Genomic DNA, 18,262 nt, shown 5'->3' on the forward strand with positions numbered 1-18,262 from the left:
AAGGAAATAAGGAAATATAAATTACGGAAGAACTTGCGAAGAAACAAATCATTACAGATGTATAATTTTTCAACTTTCTCCTCAGCCGCTATCTGCTGAGGTCAAGTCTTAAACTTTTAACAAAATTTGATCTTTTTAATTATAAGTTTCATAATTCATTGATCTTTTATGAATTTCTCAGCTTTAGTCTATTAATTCGTACTGTAATGATCTCAGGTTAAATGTGGTCCACAAAAATGATTTTCCGCATGATCAAACATCAAAGTTATTGACAAACAATAAGTGTAACATGCCAATCTGATTGTTATACAAAAAAATTGATTGGCCTAAAACGAATGAGGAAACTTATTTTGAGGTACAATAAAAACATACGATTTCAATATTTTTCGACATAGAAAATATACTTGAGTTAACCAATATTTTAAATTAAGTTCCACTCATCAGAATTAGAAATGCTGTGAACAAACAGGAATTCTGCTGGGACTGACAAAATACCTGGACTTATCCAACTTTTCGACACAACGAGGTTCGACAGTATTTATAACAAAGAATCAGTCATTCAAATTTAAAACAAAAACAAAAAACTTCAATGCTCCTAGCTATTTATACATAAAGATAGTCAATAAATGGTTTGAGCTGTGTTACCGAAGAGCAAGTCTTTAAATATTTTATAGATATGCATATTGATAAAGACACCAAATGTTTTATAGATATGCATATTGATAAAGACACCAAATGTTTCATAGATATGCATATTGATAAAGACACCAAATGTTTCATAGATATGCATATTGATAAAGACACCAAATGTTTTTTTTGTTATTTATAGGTTATAATCATAAGAAGAATAACTTTAGATGTTATATAAGTCCAAAAATAATTTTGTTTATGGTGACATTTTCCACATTTTTTGCAGTTCTAAATCCTAGAACTTTTTTAATTGGTTTGATTTCTAATGTTTAAGTGTACATACAACCTTTAAACTAAAAATAGTTAAAAGTTGTTGCAAATTCTTTTTACCGGTAGTCTTAGTTTTAAACAGTATACATGTAAATCGTGTGATATTTTGCGTAAGAGTAAGATTTTTAAACTTATCATGTTTTGCTATGTTTCAGGTCGACTTCCACCTAAATCTGAACTGTTAGAAGGAGCTGATTCAGAATTGACATCGTAAGAACTTTAAACTTTGCACTCTGCACCTAACTTTCCTCTAATACAGAAAATTTTCTCCAAGCAGAACCTTTCACTTCCTTGTGGACCATGTATATATAACTCAAAATTAATATTATTTTGCAAATTTTTGATGTGTGTATATAATTATATAATTTACGACAGAAAATGTCAAATTTTAATTCATATATACATGTACATTGTATATCATTATGGAAAAAAAGATAGGAACTGTCATACTATGTGATTGAACAAATATTTTTTACTACTCATATATGCCATTTTTAAGTAATTGATTTGAGAACTTTTTAAATAAAATAAAATGAACATCATCAACAAATATACAAATTATAAGGCAAACTTTTTTTTATTTGTTGGATTATGGATACGCCAAACCAATTTTTCCAATTATCAAGGAAAAATAAAAAATATAAACTTCATGCTTCTTTTATTACTGCCTATACTCTACCATATTCATTTTCCCTGAAATATAAAAAAAAATCATCTGCTTAAAAAGCATTTATAACTAAAGATTTATATCAAAATATATTAAGGTAGCTGGGGTGTCTAAATGTTCGACTATAGATTTTTCTTTAACTTCTATGACAGACTTCTGGCTCAATGTACATTCAAATTTCAATATAAAAACTGGGGGTCACAGACCTTGTTTTTTCTTTAAAATACATTGAATTTAACGAAATGGGTTATATAGGGGAAACTTACTTCTTCTTTATTGAAGAGTCATTAAACGATAGAATTGGTTAAATTTCAATGAGAGAATTGCCTTTCATAAATAAATCTGAAATATCAAAAAAAAATAGGTCACAGGCCTTATTTTCTTGAAAAATTCAAAAAACACAAATTGTGCTATCAAATTCAATATGATTATTTGCCCTTGATTTTAAAAGGATTTTTTCTGAAAATTATTATTACACTTAACGACACTTAATTTTTTAATAGTTTAATCTTAATATTTCAAGTTTTAGATGTTTCTGATGAAAAATGAATGAAACTTGGTAAAACAATTTTAAACCAAAAAACTATTTTTGCAACATGCCCAGAAGGGATGCTCAGAAAAAGACACCCATCTACCTTAAGGACTTCTTAATTATTTGTTTGAATAATGGCACAAAAAGCTATGCATTATTATATTAGTAAAAGTTTTTCCAGTCATAGAGGGTTACTTTCATATCTCTTTTAACTTATAAAGCTCTCTTTTACTTTAAGCACTACCATTTTAAATCTTAAAATCCAAACTTAAGTGCAGATTAAGAAAGGAGAGAGAGTTAGTGGCTAGCACAATCAATAACTAACCAATGTATTGGGAAAATGCAAGATGAGTTGAAATATTCTTTTCAGAGCTGACATGTTATAAGATAGAATATGATTTTTGAAGTCCAGCATTTGCCTTATACATAGGTGTCAACTCTCCAGATATCCTTGCAAGCCTACCTATATTTTTTAGCCAAAGTGTGTAAATCACACTCTGAAGATTTGTCTGCTATGGAGAGAAAAACTCTCTTTCCCCCTAACATGGCAATTATTGTGTGTGTACATTCTTCAAAATAAGACAAATTGTGGCACAGTTATAATTAGTTTACACAACACAAGGCTTTCAGTGAATTTGTTTTATTTGATTAATTCCATAATGAAATTCATATGAAGGTTGCTTGCAAGAATTTTTTAAACATTGATAAATTAATAGCAGAAAAAAATAAGATAACAAAAACAAAAGCAGGCCATAGGTTCTATGGCGAATATATCATTTAAAAAAACATTAGGGCGAGATCTCTAAATTTTGAGGTGAGAAAAGTTGACATGTATGATTTGAAATATTTCATTAAACCAAATAAGAATTGGAGCATTAAATTTCATGAAATTTGATGCACAAATTTAATGCGGATAGCCTTCTTTAATGGTGATGGTATGCTTTATGAAAGATAATGGTAAAATTTGATCCTGAGATTCTTTCATTTTTCAGAATATTAACACTTTTTGATAGCTGGCCCAGACATGAATATCTTTTCAACACCATTACATCTGTAAATTTCATATTTTTATTTGTGACTCTATATTAGCATAAATCTCATATAGCAGACTTTTAGTAACAGTAAGTAATTCAGTTCATTTTGATTAAAGAGGCAGTTCACAATAGAATATATGGTTTTCACCAGAAAATAAATTGGCAGTTTTTTTATTTTTTCAAGAATATAGTACAATTTGTATACATGTATAAAATATGAATGAAATGTTTTTTGGTGCCAATCTTAAAGGGGCATTAGCTACGAGATATTAAAAAATTAAAATATGACTTTGATTTGGTTTATCATTAATGAAAGTGAAATAGTGGAATAATAATTTACTGTTAGCAGCCAGTTTGGTTCAATTTTGTCATAATAAGCTAAGTACATCACTGATGAATTATTCACTTGCAAGTTTACTGATTCGATCCACAAAAACTCCTTCTTATACAGGTAAAAACGATGATTACGGTAACATATTTGTTTAACCTTTAATATAAAATCAAACAGATCTAGAAAAATCCAATTGCACGCATTTGCTATCTATTTATATCTATGTTTATGTTTATATCGGGTTATATGGCCGTGGGCAGTCTTTCGGAAGTCACTTCGATGGTTAATTAGATGGTGTCTAGACTAAAATACACACAAAATGCGGATACATACTATCCAGTCCATGCATTGTTAATCGCTCATTTTTTGACTTTTTGTAAGTTTGATATACGTTTTAGTAGGTTATAAATCAAATATGAGAATTTGAGTCAAATCGGTGATCATGAATTTGACAGCTAATGCCCCTTTAACACTCTTTTCACAATAATTAAGTTTTTTCAAGGAGTTGAATTTTTCAGTCAGACAAAACTATGAAATCTTGCCCATATTCATATATTAACCTAATTAATGTTCAGGCATACAATGTTCTATTGAATAATAACCAGTGATAACATGTGTTTAATAAAACAACATTGAATAGTGTTTGACCTACAACGTTCACAAATTAAGCTCAGAAAAGAAACCAAATTTATTTTGTCCTCTGTTAGAGATCATTAAATATATATGTAAGAATGTGAAGCAATCCTTCAAATGACATGAAACATATTTTTTCATTGATATCTATAAATTACACAGCTTTTAAATTATCACTGCAAAACAAGAAATTCATAGATACTACCTCTTTAACTTCTCAGCTTACCTCACCTCAGATCTCAAGATTAATTTACAACTGGTTCTTTATGCAATAGATATCATGGCATGGTGTTAGTAAACATAATTATGATGTTTAAAACAAAAAGTAGATGATAAAAAATTACTTTATCACATCATCATGTAAGGTTTGGTAAATCTGTCGTGATAGATCTAGCAAAACATTTCATAAACTAACATGTTTTATATTGACCAAGTTTGAAGTTGTTTTTTAATTCCATTTTTCAGGGTAGCTGTTTGAAGGATAAGCATATATAATTATTAATGAGGATGGGATGTGGTGTTGGGCTGCTTCTTTGTTTGACATTTTGTTTCGTCCTTTAAAAAATTGTCTCAGTTAAATTTTTTACCATTGTGTTATTTTGCATTGTGTGCTGATTGTAAATTTAGAATAAAATTGCTTAAAGGAATTTCAGTTCTCTTAAATGCAAAACCTGTCTTTCCTAGCAAGTACGAACTTATTATTTAATCTTAATCTAAACAGCTGTTCATACATTCAGGATCATGTTTATACAGAAAAAAGTAAAACGGATAAATATCCAAATTTGTACATACTAATATTTCATGAGTTTCCATATTTACATATCTTAGGAATTATAAAAGACTTATAGCATCCACCAAAATTATTGTGATGAACCAATTTCAAGTTTCAAATTTTGTTTTATCCATCCATATCTCATGCTAATGTTACTTGCCAGTATAAAATTTAACTTAAATTCTTCAGCCATAGCGCTTGTTGCTAAAGGCACAGACTTTGCATTTCAGAATAATAGATTCGCTGTAAAAATTGTTGGTTATTATAATTTTTCATCTGAAATCCAACATAGAGCAGCGCTATAAGTTAAAATAAGAATAAGTCACTTAAAAAAAATATGATAGAATAGATGCCAAAATGCCTAATATATAAACCTTAATGTTCATTCATGTATGAAAAGATGGATACAGATGAATGAGTACAATGATACCTAGCTCAAAGCTCTCAAATGCAGCTCAAATTTTTCTTTTCCTTTGGAAGAGGCATTTATATACACTGTTATTGTACCATGCTTATACAGATAATGTTAAAAAAAACATGCTCACATACTGCTTTACCATGTTTGTGTGACCAAATATGTCTTAGCCTGGTTAAAAGCAGGTGCATTTATATGTATACTTTGACTTTTGGACAGACATATGATTTCATAAATTAAGTTTGTGCTATTGCTTCCATTTAGAAGTCCTTGCATGTTAAACTTTTTTATAATCAAATGCTTTCCCCAATGAAATGGAATTATTGAAAGCTAATTTCCCAAATCACCAGTTGAATGTTTAGTTCAAAATAACATCCAACCTTCCTACTGACAAAACATCATGGCAGCATTTGCTGATTAGTAAAAGCCAGGGATTAATATCAACAGATCATTTTCTACAAAATTTCAATGATATGATCCTCATTTAGATATATTCAATGTCACAAAGGCTCCATCAAAAGATAAAGATGGGTTTTATATGTTTACTTTGGTGTAAATGGCATTAAACTTAAGGAAAATAATGTATTTTACAATTTCAGCGTCTTTTGAAATTATACACAAATTGGAACTTGAAATTTATCATGGTGAAATATGCAATTAAATAAAAAAGTAGAAGTTAGTTGGATTTTTTTCATTAACTAAACACACACATGCAGATGCAAGTGAGCATTGCAGACTATTTGAATCCTCTAGTTGAATAATACATTTTGTATATTTAAACTGTGTGATTGTTTTTACTTTTCTATAGCATTAAATAATTTGTAGAAATGTTAATGTGTTTTAATAGGGACTCATCAAAGATATATAGATTTCACCACTGCAACAAGTGTGTTACGATATTTCTCAACTCGAGACAGTTAAATTTTAATATTTAAAGCGTGAGGCTTGCCGAGCTTTTAAATAATTAAAATTTAAGTGTTGAGAGTGGAGAAATATCATAATACACGAGTTATAGTGGTGGAATCTGTTTCTCTAATGATTTTTATCCTTCCTTTTCAAAGATTTACAGAAAGTTGTGTTCTTTATATGGGACGTCATCAGGCATGGTTGCCTTTTTTCATGACGTCACAATAGGAAATTCAGAAGAAACCAAGAAAATTTGACGTCATAATCAAATTTCGACCAATAATTTGGCGAGAACAGATATTTCACCAGTGAGGAGAAATATTTTTCTCACACAAATCAAGAAATGTGAAAATAGCGCAAAAATTAGAGAAACCAGGCTTATAATTAGGTAGGCTGATAAAATTCATCAGTTGTGCTCAAATCAAAAGAAAAGCAAAAATTCTGAAAAATGTGCCAAATACAGCTAGTATATACAGAATAACATTAATGTATGGTAGCTAGGCTAGATTAACAATGATTAGTTCACCTCAGACATGTGTAATGATTTTTATCCTACAATCAGCTAACTATTGTACAAATAACAGGTACACAAATAAATGTTTACTGTATTTGTACTTGTACAAATAAAGTCTCCTGTTACCCCGCTTCCATGTTGAGCAAGAGGTAATGTGGATATTTCTTTTTGCGTACCAGTTCATTTTGGGGTCCTCTTCGCGGTCCGCGTTTAAACTATGTCGATTTCTTTGGATAATCAGAGACAATGATTTAGATTTTAACAACTAAAGTTTCAAGTTTTGGGTGTAAATTTCAGGATAAAAACAATATATGTACATTGTCGGAAAATATAAAATTGATTTGTACTCGCTACGAAACAGGAGAAAAGCTCGGCGAGCCTCGCTTTTCGTCCTGTTTCTAAAGCTAATACAAATAAATTTTATATTTTCCGACAATGTACATATATTGTATATAAGAACTTAACAGTCTTTGTGTTAACTAAATCAATCTTTATGCGGTGTTTCACAAACGAGGCAAATTTAAGCCAGATTAAAAAAAGAAAGTGAAAGTTGAAATGTAATTCATAATGTGAAATAACTAGTTAAATAAGGGATATAAACAATCATCCTTAGTGTCAAGAAGGAGGTGAATGAATGGGATAAACAAATATTTTAAATCATCAAATTAAGAGACTCCTTTGGGGATATAAAGGAAGATTTTAGTTCATCAATTCAGGTCACACTGCTTTAGGGATTCAAAGCTACATTGTAGTTCATCAATTAGGGAGACACTGCTTTTGGGATTCAAAGCTACATTGTAAATCATCAATTAAGGAGAAACTGATTTGGGGATATAAAGAAACATTGAAGTTCATCAATTTGGAAGACACTGCATTGATATTAAGAGAACATTTCAGACCATCAGTTAAGGAGACACTGCTTTGGGAATATAAATCAATATTTTACATCTTCAAGGAGAGGAATTTAAACAAATCAAGGGTTACTGAGAAATAAAATTGAGAATGGAAATGGGGAATGTGTCAAAGAGACAACAACCCGACCATAGAACAGACAACAGCAGAAGGTCACCAACAGGTCTTCAATGCAGCGAGAAATTCCCGCACCCGGAGGCGTCCTTCAGCTGGCCCCTAAACAAATATATATACTAGTTCAGTGATAATGAACGCCATACTAAACTCCAAATTGTACACAAGAAACTAAAATTAAAAATAATACAAGACTGACAAAGGCTAGAGGCTCCTGACTTGGGACAGGCGCAAAAATGCGGCGGGGTTAAACATGTTTATGAGATCTCAACCCTCCCCCTATACCTCTAGCCAATGTAGAAATGAATGTCTGTATAAATTTGATTAAATTAGATTTATATTTTTTTTTATTTTAGCTTAAACCTAGATGATTTAGCTCATTTAATTATTACATTTTTTCCAGCTATCTAATAACAAAGTTATTTTTATGCAATACATATATATATTTATTTTGCATGTTGTGCAGTTTGGTATTCATTGTGCAAAGACTAGAAAGAAATGTACAGACATATTAACTATTTTCCAATCATTTTAGAAGCAATACTTCTAGAAAGACCTTGTTTTAGGGATGCCTTGTTCAAGACTTGAAACTGGCCCGGCATGTCTGAAAAATATTTGAAAACCAAAAGGTATTCTATAGATTTCACAAACTGCAATAAACTGGTATGTAAATTCAATTTCACATAGAGATGAAACATGAAATATGAGTCACTATGCTATTACAATTATAGTCATTTGGACAAGTAATTGTACTCCTCCTCTCTGATACTGGGTAAGGCAAGGTACGTAGGTTTTAGTCACAAGTTTTGGTGAAAGGTTTTATCAATCATGACAGTATAGGTGTTAGCACATAGTTAGTTACCATAAATAACAATAAGAGGAGTTGGGTGATGAATTTTTCATATTCAAATATATACACACTGTGCAGGAGAAAATTTTCTAGTAGAGGCTTTTCCTTAACCAATTCACTTTTATATTAGCTTTGCACGTTTACTAACCTACAGCTAACATAATTTAGTTTATATAATTGATATTGAACACATATTTACATTTTGTCAATTTTGTAGGCTGTTGTATTACCCATTTGATTTTTATTTTGATGGAGATTCAAACCTTTTCATTTGGGAATTATATCTTACGTATATATTGGTTTGTGACCCAGATTTGTTTTCACTTATTCGATTTATGACTATTGAACAGCAGTATACTACTGTTGCCTTTATTTATGTATATAATAAATGAATGATTTTCTCATGTTAATGAAATTTGCTGTAGAATGAAATTGTTTCTCCTTATTTACGACGTGTAAATAAAATCCCCATAGAATAAGTTTCAGCTGTTAGTTATATTTACATTTTACAACAATATAAGATTGTTTCTTGTGTAATAAAAGTTAAGATCATTTATTCTCAAATTTCTATTGATTATACAATTTTGATTTTTTTCCTCTTTTGTATCAGATTTGATAAGTAGCACAGGTTTTGTTTATGTCAAAAGTTGTTTTTGTTTAGCTCATCTGGCCCAATAGGCATGTGAGCTATTACCATCACTTGCTGACCTTCGTCGTCATCATCATTGTAGTTGTAAACTTTTTCAAATATCTTCTCCTTTTAAACTACTGAACCAATAACTTCTAAACTTATGATGATAGATTATGGTATCTGGTATAAAGATAATAATAACATAAACGGTACCAATTTGTCTGCACCAGATGCGCATTTCGACAATCAATGTCTCTTATTTTATATGATTCTTGTAGGTTGTGTTTTTATCCAAGTCGGTCAACCATAGATGGGTCAACAAACATGGCTGCCTTGGCTAATAATAGTACATAGGGGGAAAATGCATTAATTTTCTTATATTATTTTGAAAACCATTATAGATGTAGAAAATCTGACAGGGCAGATATGATCAGAATGTCAAGATCTACCTACTTCCCATTTCCACCAAAATTTTCAGAGACTCCTCAAAGGAGCTATTGTCTTACACAGAGATTTTTGACTAATTTTCTTGTTTTGCCTATTATCTCAAAAACTGTAATAGATACAATAGAAACTGTAAGCTTCAAAAATGATCAGCAATACAAAACCTACAAAAATACTTATATATGAAAAAGGGAAAAAAACAAAGTAATAAAAGCAAAAAATTAAAAACTCTTGACTCGATTTGGGACAAAAACATCCAATAAATAGAATATGTACTGATTTATTACTGCACAAATATGAAGATAAATAAAACTGCAGGTTTCAAATACTTGTTTATTTAAGAGTTATTATGTGTGAGCTCATAACCTTCAGGGTAAAATATTTGAGTTATCTTTAAAATCTAAAACCACCGATATTTCAAAAAAAAAAGTTGCCAGAAAAGAATTCTTACATGTCTATAATTAAAGAACTGTATTAAGAGTTGCATTTTCCTGTCCGGATTATTGACTTTTTGTGTTGTTCTATTTCCTATGGATATGTATTGTGAATTAAATGAAATGTGGGGACGCATATGAAACACCAACCCTACAACACAATAATATACCAGAAAAGCAACACTAATTTGCTTTGACCAGTATCCTGTCACTACATGGCACAAGGGACCAAATGTTTGTAAAAATACTTGTTGAGAAGATGATTGCTTCAGATGTTTATTTCTCATTGGGTTGTTCAACAACACTAATAAAAATATCCAGTCACTCTATATGCTGACACCAGATGCATTGACTGTCTACATTCACTACATTAAATTTGTTTTTGAGTTGGAGGTTAGTAGATGTGATTGTGTTCATAACACGTTCTAAAGGTTAGGTTACAAAATAGTTACATTTGTAACAGATGATCTCATTGGAGAACCTGATAACAAATTGCAGAACCCTATTAAATCCGATTCTCTTTATGTTTAATCATTAATTTGTTAATGGTGTGATTATACTTCTTGTATTGTAACTGTGACTACACCAGTCAAACATTCACATCATATAAACATATAATACAAGTTGTTAAATTTGTTTATTTATAGGGAAGCTGATTCTAGGTAAAACATAGTGCTTTATTTTCTACTGCCATTTTATTTTTAGATTTGTTACCTCTTCCAAACTAATATTCAGCTAACTAAATTCACATTGTTATGTTTTGATTCTAAATGTTCAGTGATCTTAATCTTATTCTCACCAATATAATGGTGATTGTATTATAATGCCACAGATTCCACCATAAGCTGTTAATGTTCTTGTCTCTCCTGCAACGAAAGTCTCAGAAAGTGAGACATAGGGATTGCTTTTCCGGCGACGGCTGCGGCGGTGGCGTCATCAATTGTTAAGTTTTCTGCTTAATTTAGTTTGATAGGAAATACTTGTGATAGATCATTGATATTCAATACAAAGTTGCATTACTATCAGTACATATCAGTTTGACAACTATTTTGAGGCCCTGCCCCCTGAGTCATGGTCCAGTGACTTTGAATGAATTAGCCATTTTCAATGTTAAGTTTTCTGCTTGAGTTAGTTTGATAGGATCTACTTGTGATAGATCATAGATATAATAGCCATTTATATCTATGGATAGATCAATGATATTTTGTATGAAGTTGCATTACTATCAGTACATATCTGTTTGACAACTATTTTGAGGCCCTGTATTCTAGGTCATGGTCCAGTGACTGAATTAATTAGCAACTTTCAATGTTAAGTTTTCATCTTAAGTCAGTTTGATAAGAACTGCTTGTGACAGATCAATGATATTTTGTATAAAGTTGCATTACTATCAGTACATTTCAGTTTGTCGACCATTTCTAGGCCCTTCCCACAAGATCATGGTCCAGCGACTTTGAATTAATAAGCAATGTTGCTGTCCATCAGATTGTCAGGCTTTTTCTGAATTTTATGCGGACAGGTGAGACATATCTCTGTGTCAACAGTTTATTATTTTTTCCATTTATTTTATAGGATAATAAGCTAAATTAGATTTTATACTCCAGCTGAATGTGTTCCCTGCTAGATACGATAAAGTATCCCTGTGTTCGTTACTCTCCTGTCACTTTAAACATTCGGCCCTATTTTTATTGTCATTGTTTAATTAGATAAATGAAGGTCGTCTCCTAACAAGAAACAAATCAAGAGACAAAAATGAATGAGTATTTTGAACACCCCTGACACATAGAATTAATCTGATATTGCATGGGAATTTCAACTTAAAATTTATTAATCAAATTTGAACTTGATTCAGGGACTTTCTATAAAAGTTAGCATAGAAAGTCCCAGCTTGATTCTACCAAATTGTTGATTCATGCTGAACATAGACAGTTTTATGAGTTCTGTTGTATCAGAGACATATATGGTTGTATCCTTTGTTCAAATTAAAATACAACATATAGAGAGTAATGTGCTGCTATATATGAACGTCTCTGATATGAAGTAAGAACTATAAGTCTGTTAATCAGTCTTGAAAGTTTTATCGCAATATGATCTTTAACAGAAGTGATTATTTCGTAGACTGTTTAGTTGAGAGTAATTTGGCTAAACCTTAACTTGAGAGTATCCAACACAGGGTTAAAACGTTATTGTATCTAGATTCTAGTTCGTCATGCGCATATTTAGCGAATCATGAATGCATGCGTATATATATACGCACGTGATCCGACCACTTATATGATTGACAAATTTTGTTACGAGAAAACGAAATATTTTAAAACAAACTACTTATTGTACTTATCGAAGGCATATTCCCTGGACCTCAGTCCTGGAATTTGACAATTCAGTATCTCTTCAGAATTATCACTTCCATTCTATTACATCTTCCAGAAAAAACAAACTAACGAGATTTATATAATTCTTCTACACATCAGATGACTTGTTGAACATTTCTGCAAGATTCTTGATGAACGAACACCATCAACACAATACGAATCTGGCAAGCAGAGTATATATTAATCTCCGATGAAAAAAAACTTTTTTAAATTAATATGTTCTAACAAATTGGAGCTGTTAGTAAGAATGTTTGTCCTTTGTCAAAAAACAAAATGAACAATAGAAATAGTTACATCTATATATGTAGTTAAAACAAAACATATTTTTTTCGAAATGTAAACGAAAAATATCAAATGCAGACTTGCATAAATAAGCTCTTCTGAACTCTGAAGGATGGACCGAGAGATTCTATTCCTCGACATTTTACATAGCCTTGGCAGTTCCTACCTTTTTATAATATTGAACTCATTTTACTTCTTATTATTAACCTAAATGTAACATAGAATATAATTAAGTACTAAGTATCTTGTAAAATGAATTAACTTTTGTTTTCCTCATATAAAACGTTAATACAAAATATTAATGCGAATTTGTAACAATAAAAATTGGGTGAGTACATTACAATAGTCATTGGTGAGTACATTACAATAGTCATTTACTTAAATATAATTACGATTAAGTTACCGTAAGTAAGAAGCATGGTTCTGTTCAGTGTTCTGTGTGATATTCAAATTGATTAACATCTTTATATCACCAACCAAACAACACAAGACAACTTAAATTCATCACAATGTAGATTGAACAGGGTATGGTGAATTTATTACAATGTAGATTGAAAAAGAGTATGATGAATTCATTACAACAGTTGTTTAGAAGAAGTTTTAAGACGGGTGAATGTACAATCAAAAGTGTTCACCATTTATGGAACCACACAGTTTTACATGGCTTACTTTACATCTCAGCTGATTGTCAATACTGTCGTCAATGGAAACGCGTTAAATAAGTTCACGTTACAGTAGTTGGGTCACGTCATAGATATTTTTTTTAAATTTTGCATGCAGCTGCGGAAAATAGAACGAACTGAAAATCGAAAAAATGCCTTTACCTATATTTTTTTTTCTGAATTATTGAAGAATGGATCCTTTCAAATAGTTATAAATTTGCATAGAAAGAAAATAAAATCGACGAAAACGTTCTTCGCCAATTGTATGCGCTTACATATTTGGTCGGAATGCTTGGTTTTCATTGCTTTCCATCTTCGTAATTGATTAGGCTTTCCAACTGTTTTGATTCGTGCGCCACGGATGAGTCGTAGGTAGACGAAACGCGCGCGAGTACTAAATTATAACCTGGTGTCTCTGAACCAAGTGGTGTTCATATAAAAATCATTATCATACATTTTTTTAGTTTTTTTTAACGGGTCATGATATTTGTAAGGCACGATAATTTGTCTGTGCGGTTTGTACAAATACGCATTTGCGACTGGTCTGATATGGGAGGCTGACTGCAAGGCACTTGTTTTGAGAATATCAATCTCTCTACTGAAAACACCAGGGTATGATGAATTTATTACAATGTAGATTGAAAAAGAGTATGATGAATTCATTACAACAGTGTTTAGAAGAAGTTTTAAGACGGGTGAATGTACAATCAAAAGTGTTCACCATTTATGGAACCACACAGTTTTACATGGCTTACTTTACATCTCAGCTGATTGTCAATACTGTGGTCAATGGAAACGCGTTAAATAAATTCACGTTACAGTAGTTGGGTCACGTCATAGATATTTATAAAATTTTGCATGCAGCTGCGGAAAATGAAATGAACTGAAAATTCGAAAAAATGCCTTTACCTATATTTTTTTTTCTGAATTATTGAAGAATGGATCCTTTCAAATAGTTATAAATTTGCATAGAAAGAAAATAAAATCGACGAAAACGTTCTTCGCCAATTGTATGCGCTTACATATTTGGTCGGAATGCTTGGTTTTCATTGCTTTCCATCTTCGTAATTGATTAGGCTTTCCAACTGTTTTGATTCGTGCGCCACGGATGAGTCGTAGGTAGACGAAACGCGCGCGAGTACTAAATTATAACCTGGTGTCTCTGAACCAAGTGGTGTTCATATAAAAATCATTATCATACATTTTTTTAGTTTTTTTTAACGGGTCATGATATTTGTAAGGCACGATAATTTGTCTGTGCGGTTTGTACAAATACGCATTTGCGACTGGTCTGATATGGGAGGCTGACTGCAAGGCACTTGTTTTGAGAATATCAATCTCTCTACTGAAAACACCAGGGTATGATGAATTTATTACAATGTAGATTGAAAAAGAGTATGATGAATTCATTACAACAGTGTTTAGAAGAAGTTTTAAGACGGGTGAATGTACAATCAAAAGTGTTCACCATTTATGGAACCACACAGTTTTACATGGCTTACTTTACATCTCAGCTGATTGTCAATACTGTCGTCAATGGAAACGCGTTAAATAAATTCACGTTACAGTAGTTGGGTCACGTCATAGATATTTATAAAATTTTGCATGCAGCTGCGGAAAATGAAATGAACTGAAAATTCGAAAAAATGCCTTTACCTATATTTTTTTTTTCTGAAATATTGAAGAATGGATCCTTTCAAATAGTTATAAATTTGCATAGAAAGAAAATAAAATCGACGAAAACGTTCTTCGCCAATTGTATGCGCTTACATATTTGGTCGGAATGCTTGGTTTTCATTGCTTTCCATCTTCGTAATTGATTAGGCTTTCCAACTGTTTTGATTCGTGCGCCACGGATGAGTCGTAGGTAGACGAAACGCGCGCGAGTACTAAATTATAACCTGGTGTCTCTGAACCAAGTGGTGTTCATATAAAAATCATTATCATACATTTTTAAAAATTTTTTAACGGGTCATGATATTTGTAAGGCACGATAATTTGTCTGTGCGGTTTGTACAAATACGCATTTGCGACTGGTCTGATATGGGAGGCTGACTGCAAGGCACTTGTTTTGAGAATATCAATCTCTCTACTGAAAACACCAGGGCATGATGAATTTATTACAATGTAGATTGAAAAAGAGTATGATGAATTCATTACAACAGTGTTTAGAAGAAGTTTTAAGACGGGTGAATGTACAATCAAAAGTGTTCACCATTTATGGAACCACACAGTTTTACATGGCTTACTTTACATCTCAGCTGATTGTCAATACTGTGGTCAATGGAAACGCGTTAAATAAATTCACGTTACAGTAGTTGGGTCACGTCATAGATATTTATAAAATTTTGCATGCAGCTGCGGAAAATGAAATGAACTGAAAATTCGAAAAAATGCCTTTACCTATATTTTTTTTTCTGAATTATTGAAGAATGGATCCTTTCAAATAGTTATAAATTTGCATAGAAAGAAAATAAAATCGACGAAAACGTTCTTCGCCAATTGTATGCGCTTACATATTTGGTCGGAATGCTTGGTTTTCATTGCTTTCCATCTTCGTAATTGATTAGGCTTTCCAACTGTTTTGATTCGTGCGCCACGGATGAGTCGTAGGTAGACGAAACGCGCGCGAGTACTAAATTATAACCTGGTGTCTCTGAACCAAGTGGTGTTCATATAAAAATCATTATCATACATTTTTTTAGTTTTTTTTAACGGGTCATGATATTTGTAAGGCACGATAATTTGTCTGTGCGGTTTGTACAAATACGCATTTGCGACTGGTCTGATATGGGAGGCTGACTGCAAGGCACTTGTTTTGAGAATATCAATCTCTCTACTGAAAACACCAGGGTATGATGAATTTATTACAATGTAGATTGAAAAAGAGTATGATGAATTCATTACAACAGTGTTTAGAAGAAGTTTTAAGACGGGTGAATGTACAATCAAAAGTGTTCACCATTTATGGAACCACACAGTTTTACATGGCTTACTTTACATCTCAGCTGATTGTCAATACTGTCGTCAATGGAAACGCGTTAAATAAATTCACGTTACAGTAGTTGGGTCACGTCATAGATATTTATAAAATTTTGCATGCAGCTGCGGAAAATGAAATGAACTGAAAATTCGAAAAAATGCCTTTACCTATATTTTTTTTTTCTGAAATATTGAAGAATGGATCCTTTCAAATAGTTATAAATTTGCATAGAAAGAAAATAAAATCGACGAAAACGTTCTTCGCCAATTGTATGCGCTTACATATTTGGTCGGAATGCTTGGTTTTCATTGCTTTCCATCTTCGTAATTGATTAGGCTTTCCAACTGTTTTGATTCGTGCGCCACGGATGAGTCGTAGGTAGACGAAACGCGCGCGAGTACTAAATTATAACCTGGTGTCTCTGAACCAAGTGGTGTTCATATAAAAATCATTATCATACATTTTTAAAAATTTTTTAACGGGTCATGATATTTGTAAGGCACGATAATTTGTCTGTGCGGTTTGTACAAATACGCATTTGCGACTGGTCTGATATGGGAGGCTGACTGCAAGGCACTTGTTTTGAGAATATCAATCTCTCTACTGAAAACACCAGGGCATGATGAATTTATTACAATGTAGATTGAAAAAGAGTATGATGAATTCATTACAACAGTGTTTAGAAGAAGTTTTAAGACGGGTGAATGTACAATCAAAAGTGTTCACCATTTATGGAACCACACAGTTTTACATGGCTTACTTTACATCTCAGCTGATTGTCAATACTGTCGTCAATGGAAACGCGTTAAATAAATTCACGTTACAGTAGTTGGGTCACGTCATAGATATTTATAAAATTTTGCATGCAGCTGCGGAAAATGAAATGAACTGAAAATTCGAAAAAATGCCTTTACCTATATTTTTTTTTTCTGAAATATTGAAGAATGGATCCTTTCAAATAGTTATAAATTTGCATAGAAAGAAAATAAAATCGACGAAAACGTTCTTCGCCAATTGTATGCGCTTACATATTTGGTCGGAATGCTTGGTTTTCATTGCTTTCCATCTTCGTAATTGATTAGGCTTTCCAACTGTTTTGATTCGTGCGCCACGGATGAGTCGTAGGTAGACGAAACGCGCGCGAGTACTAAATTATAACCTGGTGTCTCTGAACCAAGTGGTGTTCATATAAAAATCATTATCATACATTTTTTTAGTTTTTTTTAACGGGTCATGATATTTGTAAGGCACGATAATTTGTCTGTGCGGTTTGTACAAATACGCATTTGCGACTGGTCTGATATGGGAGGCTGACTGCAAGGCACTTGTTTTGAGAATATCAATCTCTCTACTGAAAACACCGAAGTAAAACTCTTCATTAGAGGCATTTTTTAACAAAATGTCCTATTAGTTTCATCAGAGACAAATATACACATTGTGTATATATGTCTCTGGTTTCATATAATAAATTGTTAATTCCAGATTTCAATATCGTAGTTTAATGCTTTCTTACTTAAACGTAATTAGTAAAATTATTATTGTGTCAATTTTTTTATGGTTGAACATGGCTCAATGTTGTGACTTGGCGTGTCTTTGGGGTCTTGCCTAGTATGAAACGATTTGACCTGAGAGGACTATCATACAACCGTACGGCATTCAACAAACGAGAAAAACTCATACCGTATAGTCGGCTATTAAAGGCCCCGACTTAAAAAAAAATATGAAACAATTCAATTGAGAAAAATAACGGCCAAATTTATAACAAAACAACTTACGAAAAACAAATATGACCGACATGAACCAACGACAACCAC

General features: G+C 31.7%; 1 protein-coding gene and 1 long non-coding RNA gene across 5 annotated transcripts in view; both read left to right on the forward strand.

The window, feature by feature from the left end:
- Nucleotides 1-18,262, forward strand: part of LOC127705761 (centriolar satellite-associated tubulin polyglutamylase complex regulator 1-like) — a 35,578-nt gene that overhangs the window by 16,339 nt on the left and 977 nt on the right. The window contains exons 8-9 of one of the 2 annotated variants that reach the window (XM_052210121.1): nt 1,116-1,170; nt 10,797-10,811. In XM_052210121.1, the coding sequence (XP_052066081.1) occupies nt 1,116-1,170; nt 10,797-10,811 (70 nt within the window). The remainder of the gene's footprint in view (nt 1-1,115; nt 1,171-10,796; nt 10,812-18,262) is intronic. The other variant, XM_052210122.1, reaches the window with a different exon arrangement.
- On the forward strand, nt 13,625-17,253 carry LOC127705770 (uncharacterized). 3 transcript variants are annotated; one of them, XR_007984002.1, is made up of 3 exons: nt 13,625-13,928; nt 14,677-14,884; nt 17,125-17,253. It is a non-coding gene; the product is annotated as an uncharacterized LOC127705770 (long non-coding RNA). The 3 variants fall into 3 exon arrangements; XR_007984003.1 differs by lacking the exon at nt 14,677-14,884 and adding an exon at nt 16,171-16,378; XR_007984001.1 differs by lacking the exon at nt 17,125-17,253 and adding an exon at nt 16,378-16,623.

This window comes from Mytilus californianus, unplaced genomic scaffold (assembly GCF_021869535.1).
Source record: "Mytilus californianus isolate M0D057914Y unplaced genomic scaffold, xbMytCali1.0.p SCAF_6, whole genome shotgun sequence".
Classification (NCBI taxonomy): Eukaryota; Metazoa; Mollusca; class Bivalvia; order Mytilida; family Mytilidae; genus Mytilus; species Mytilus californianus.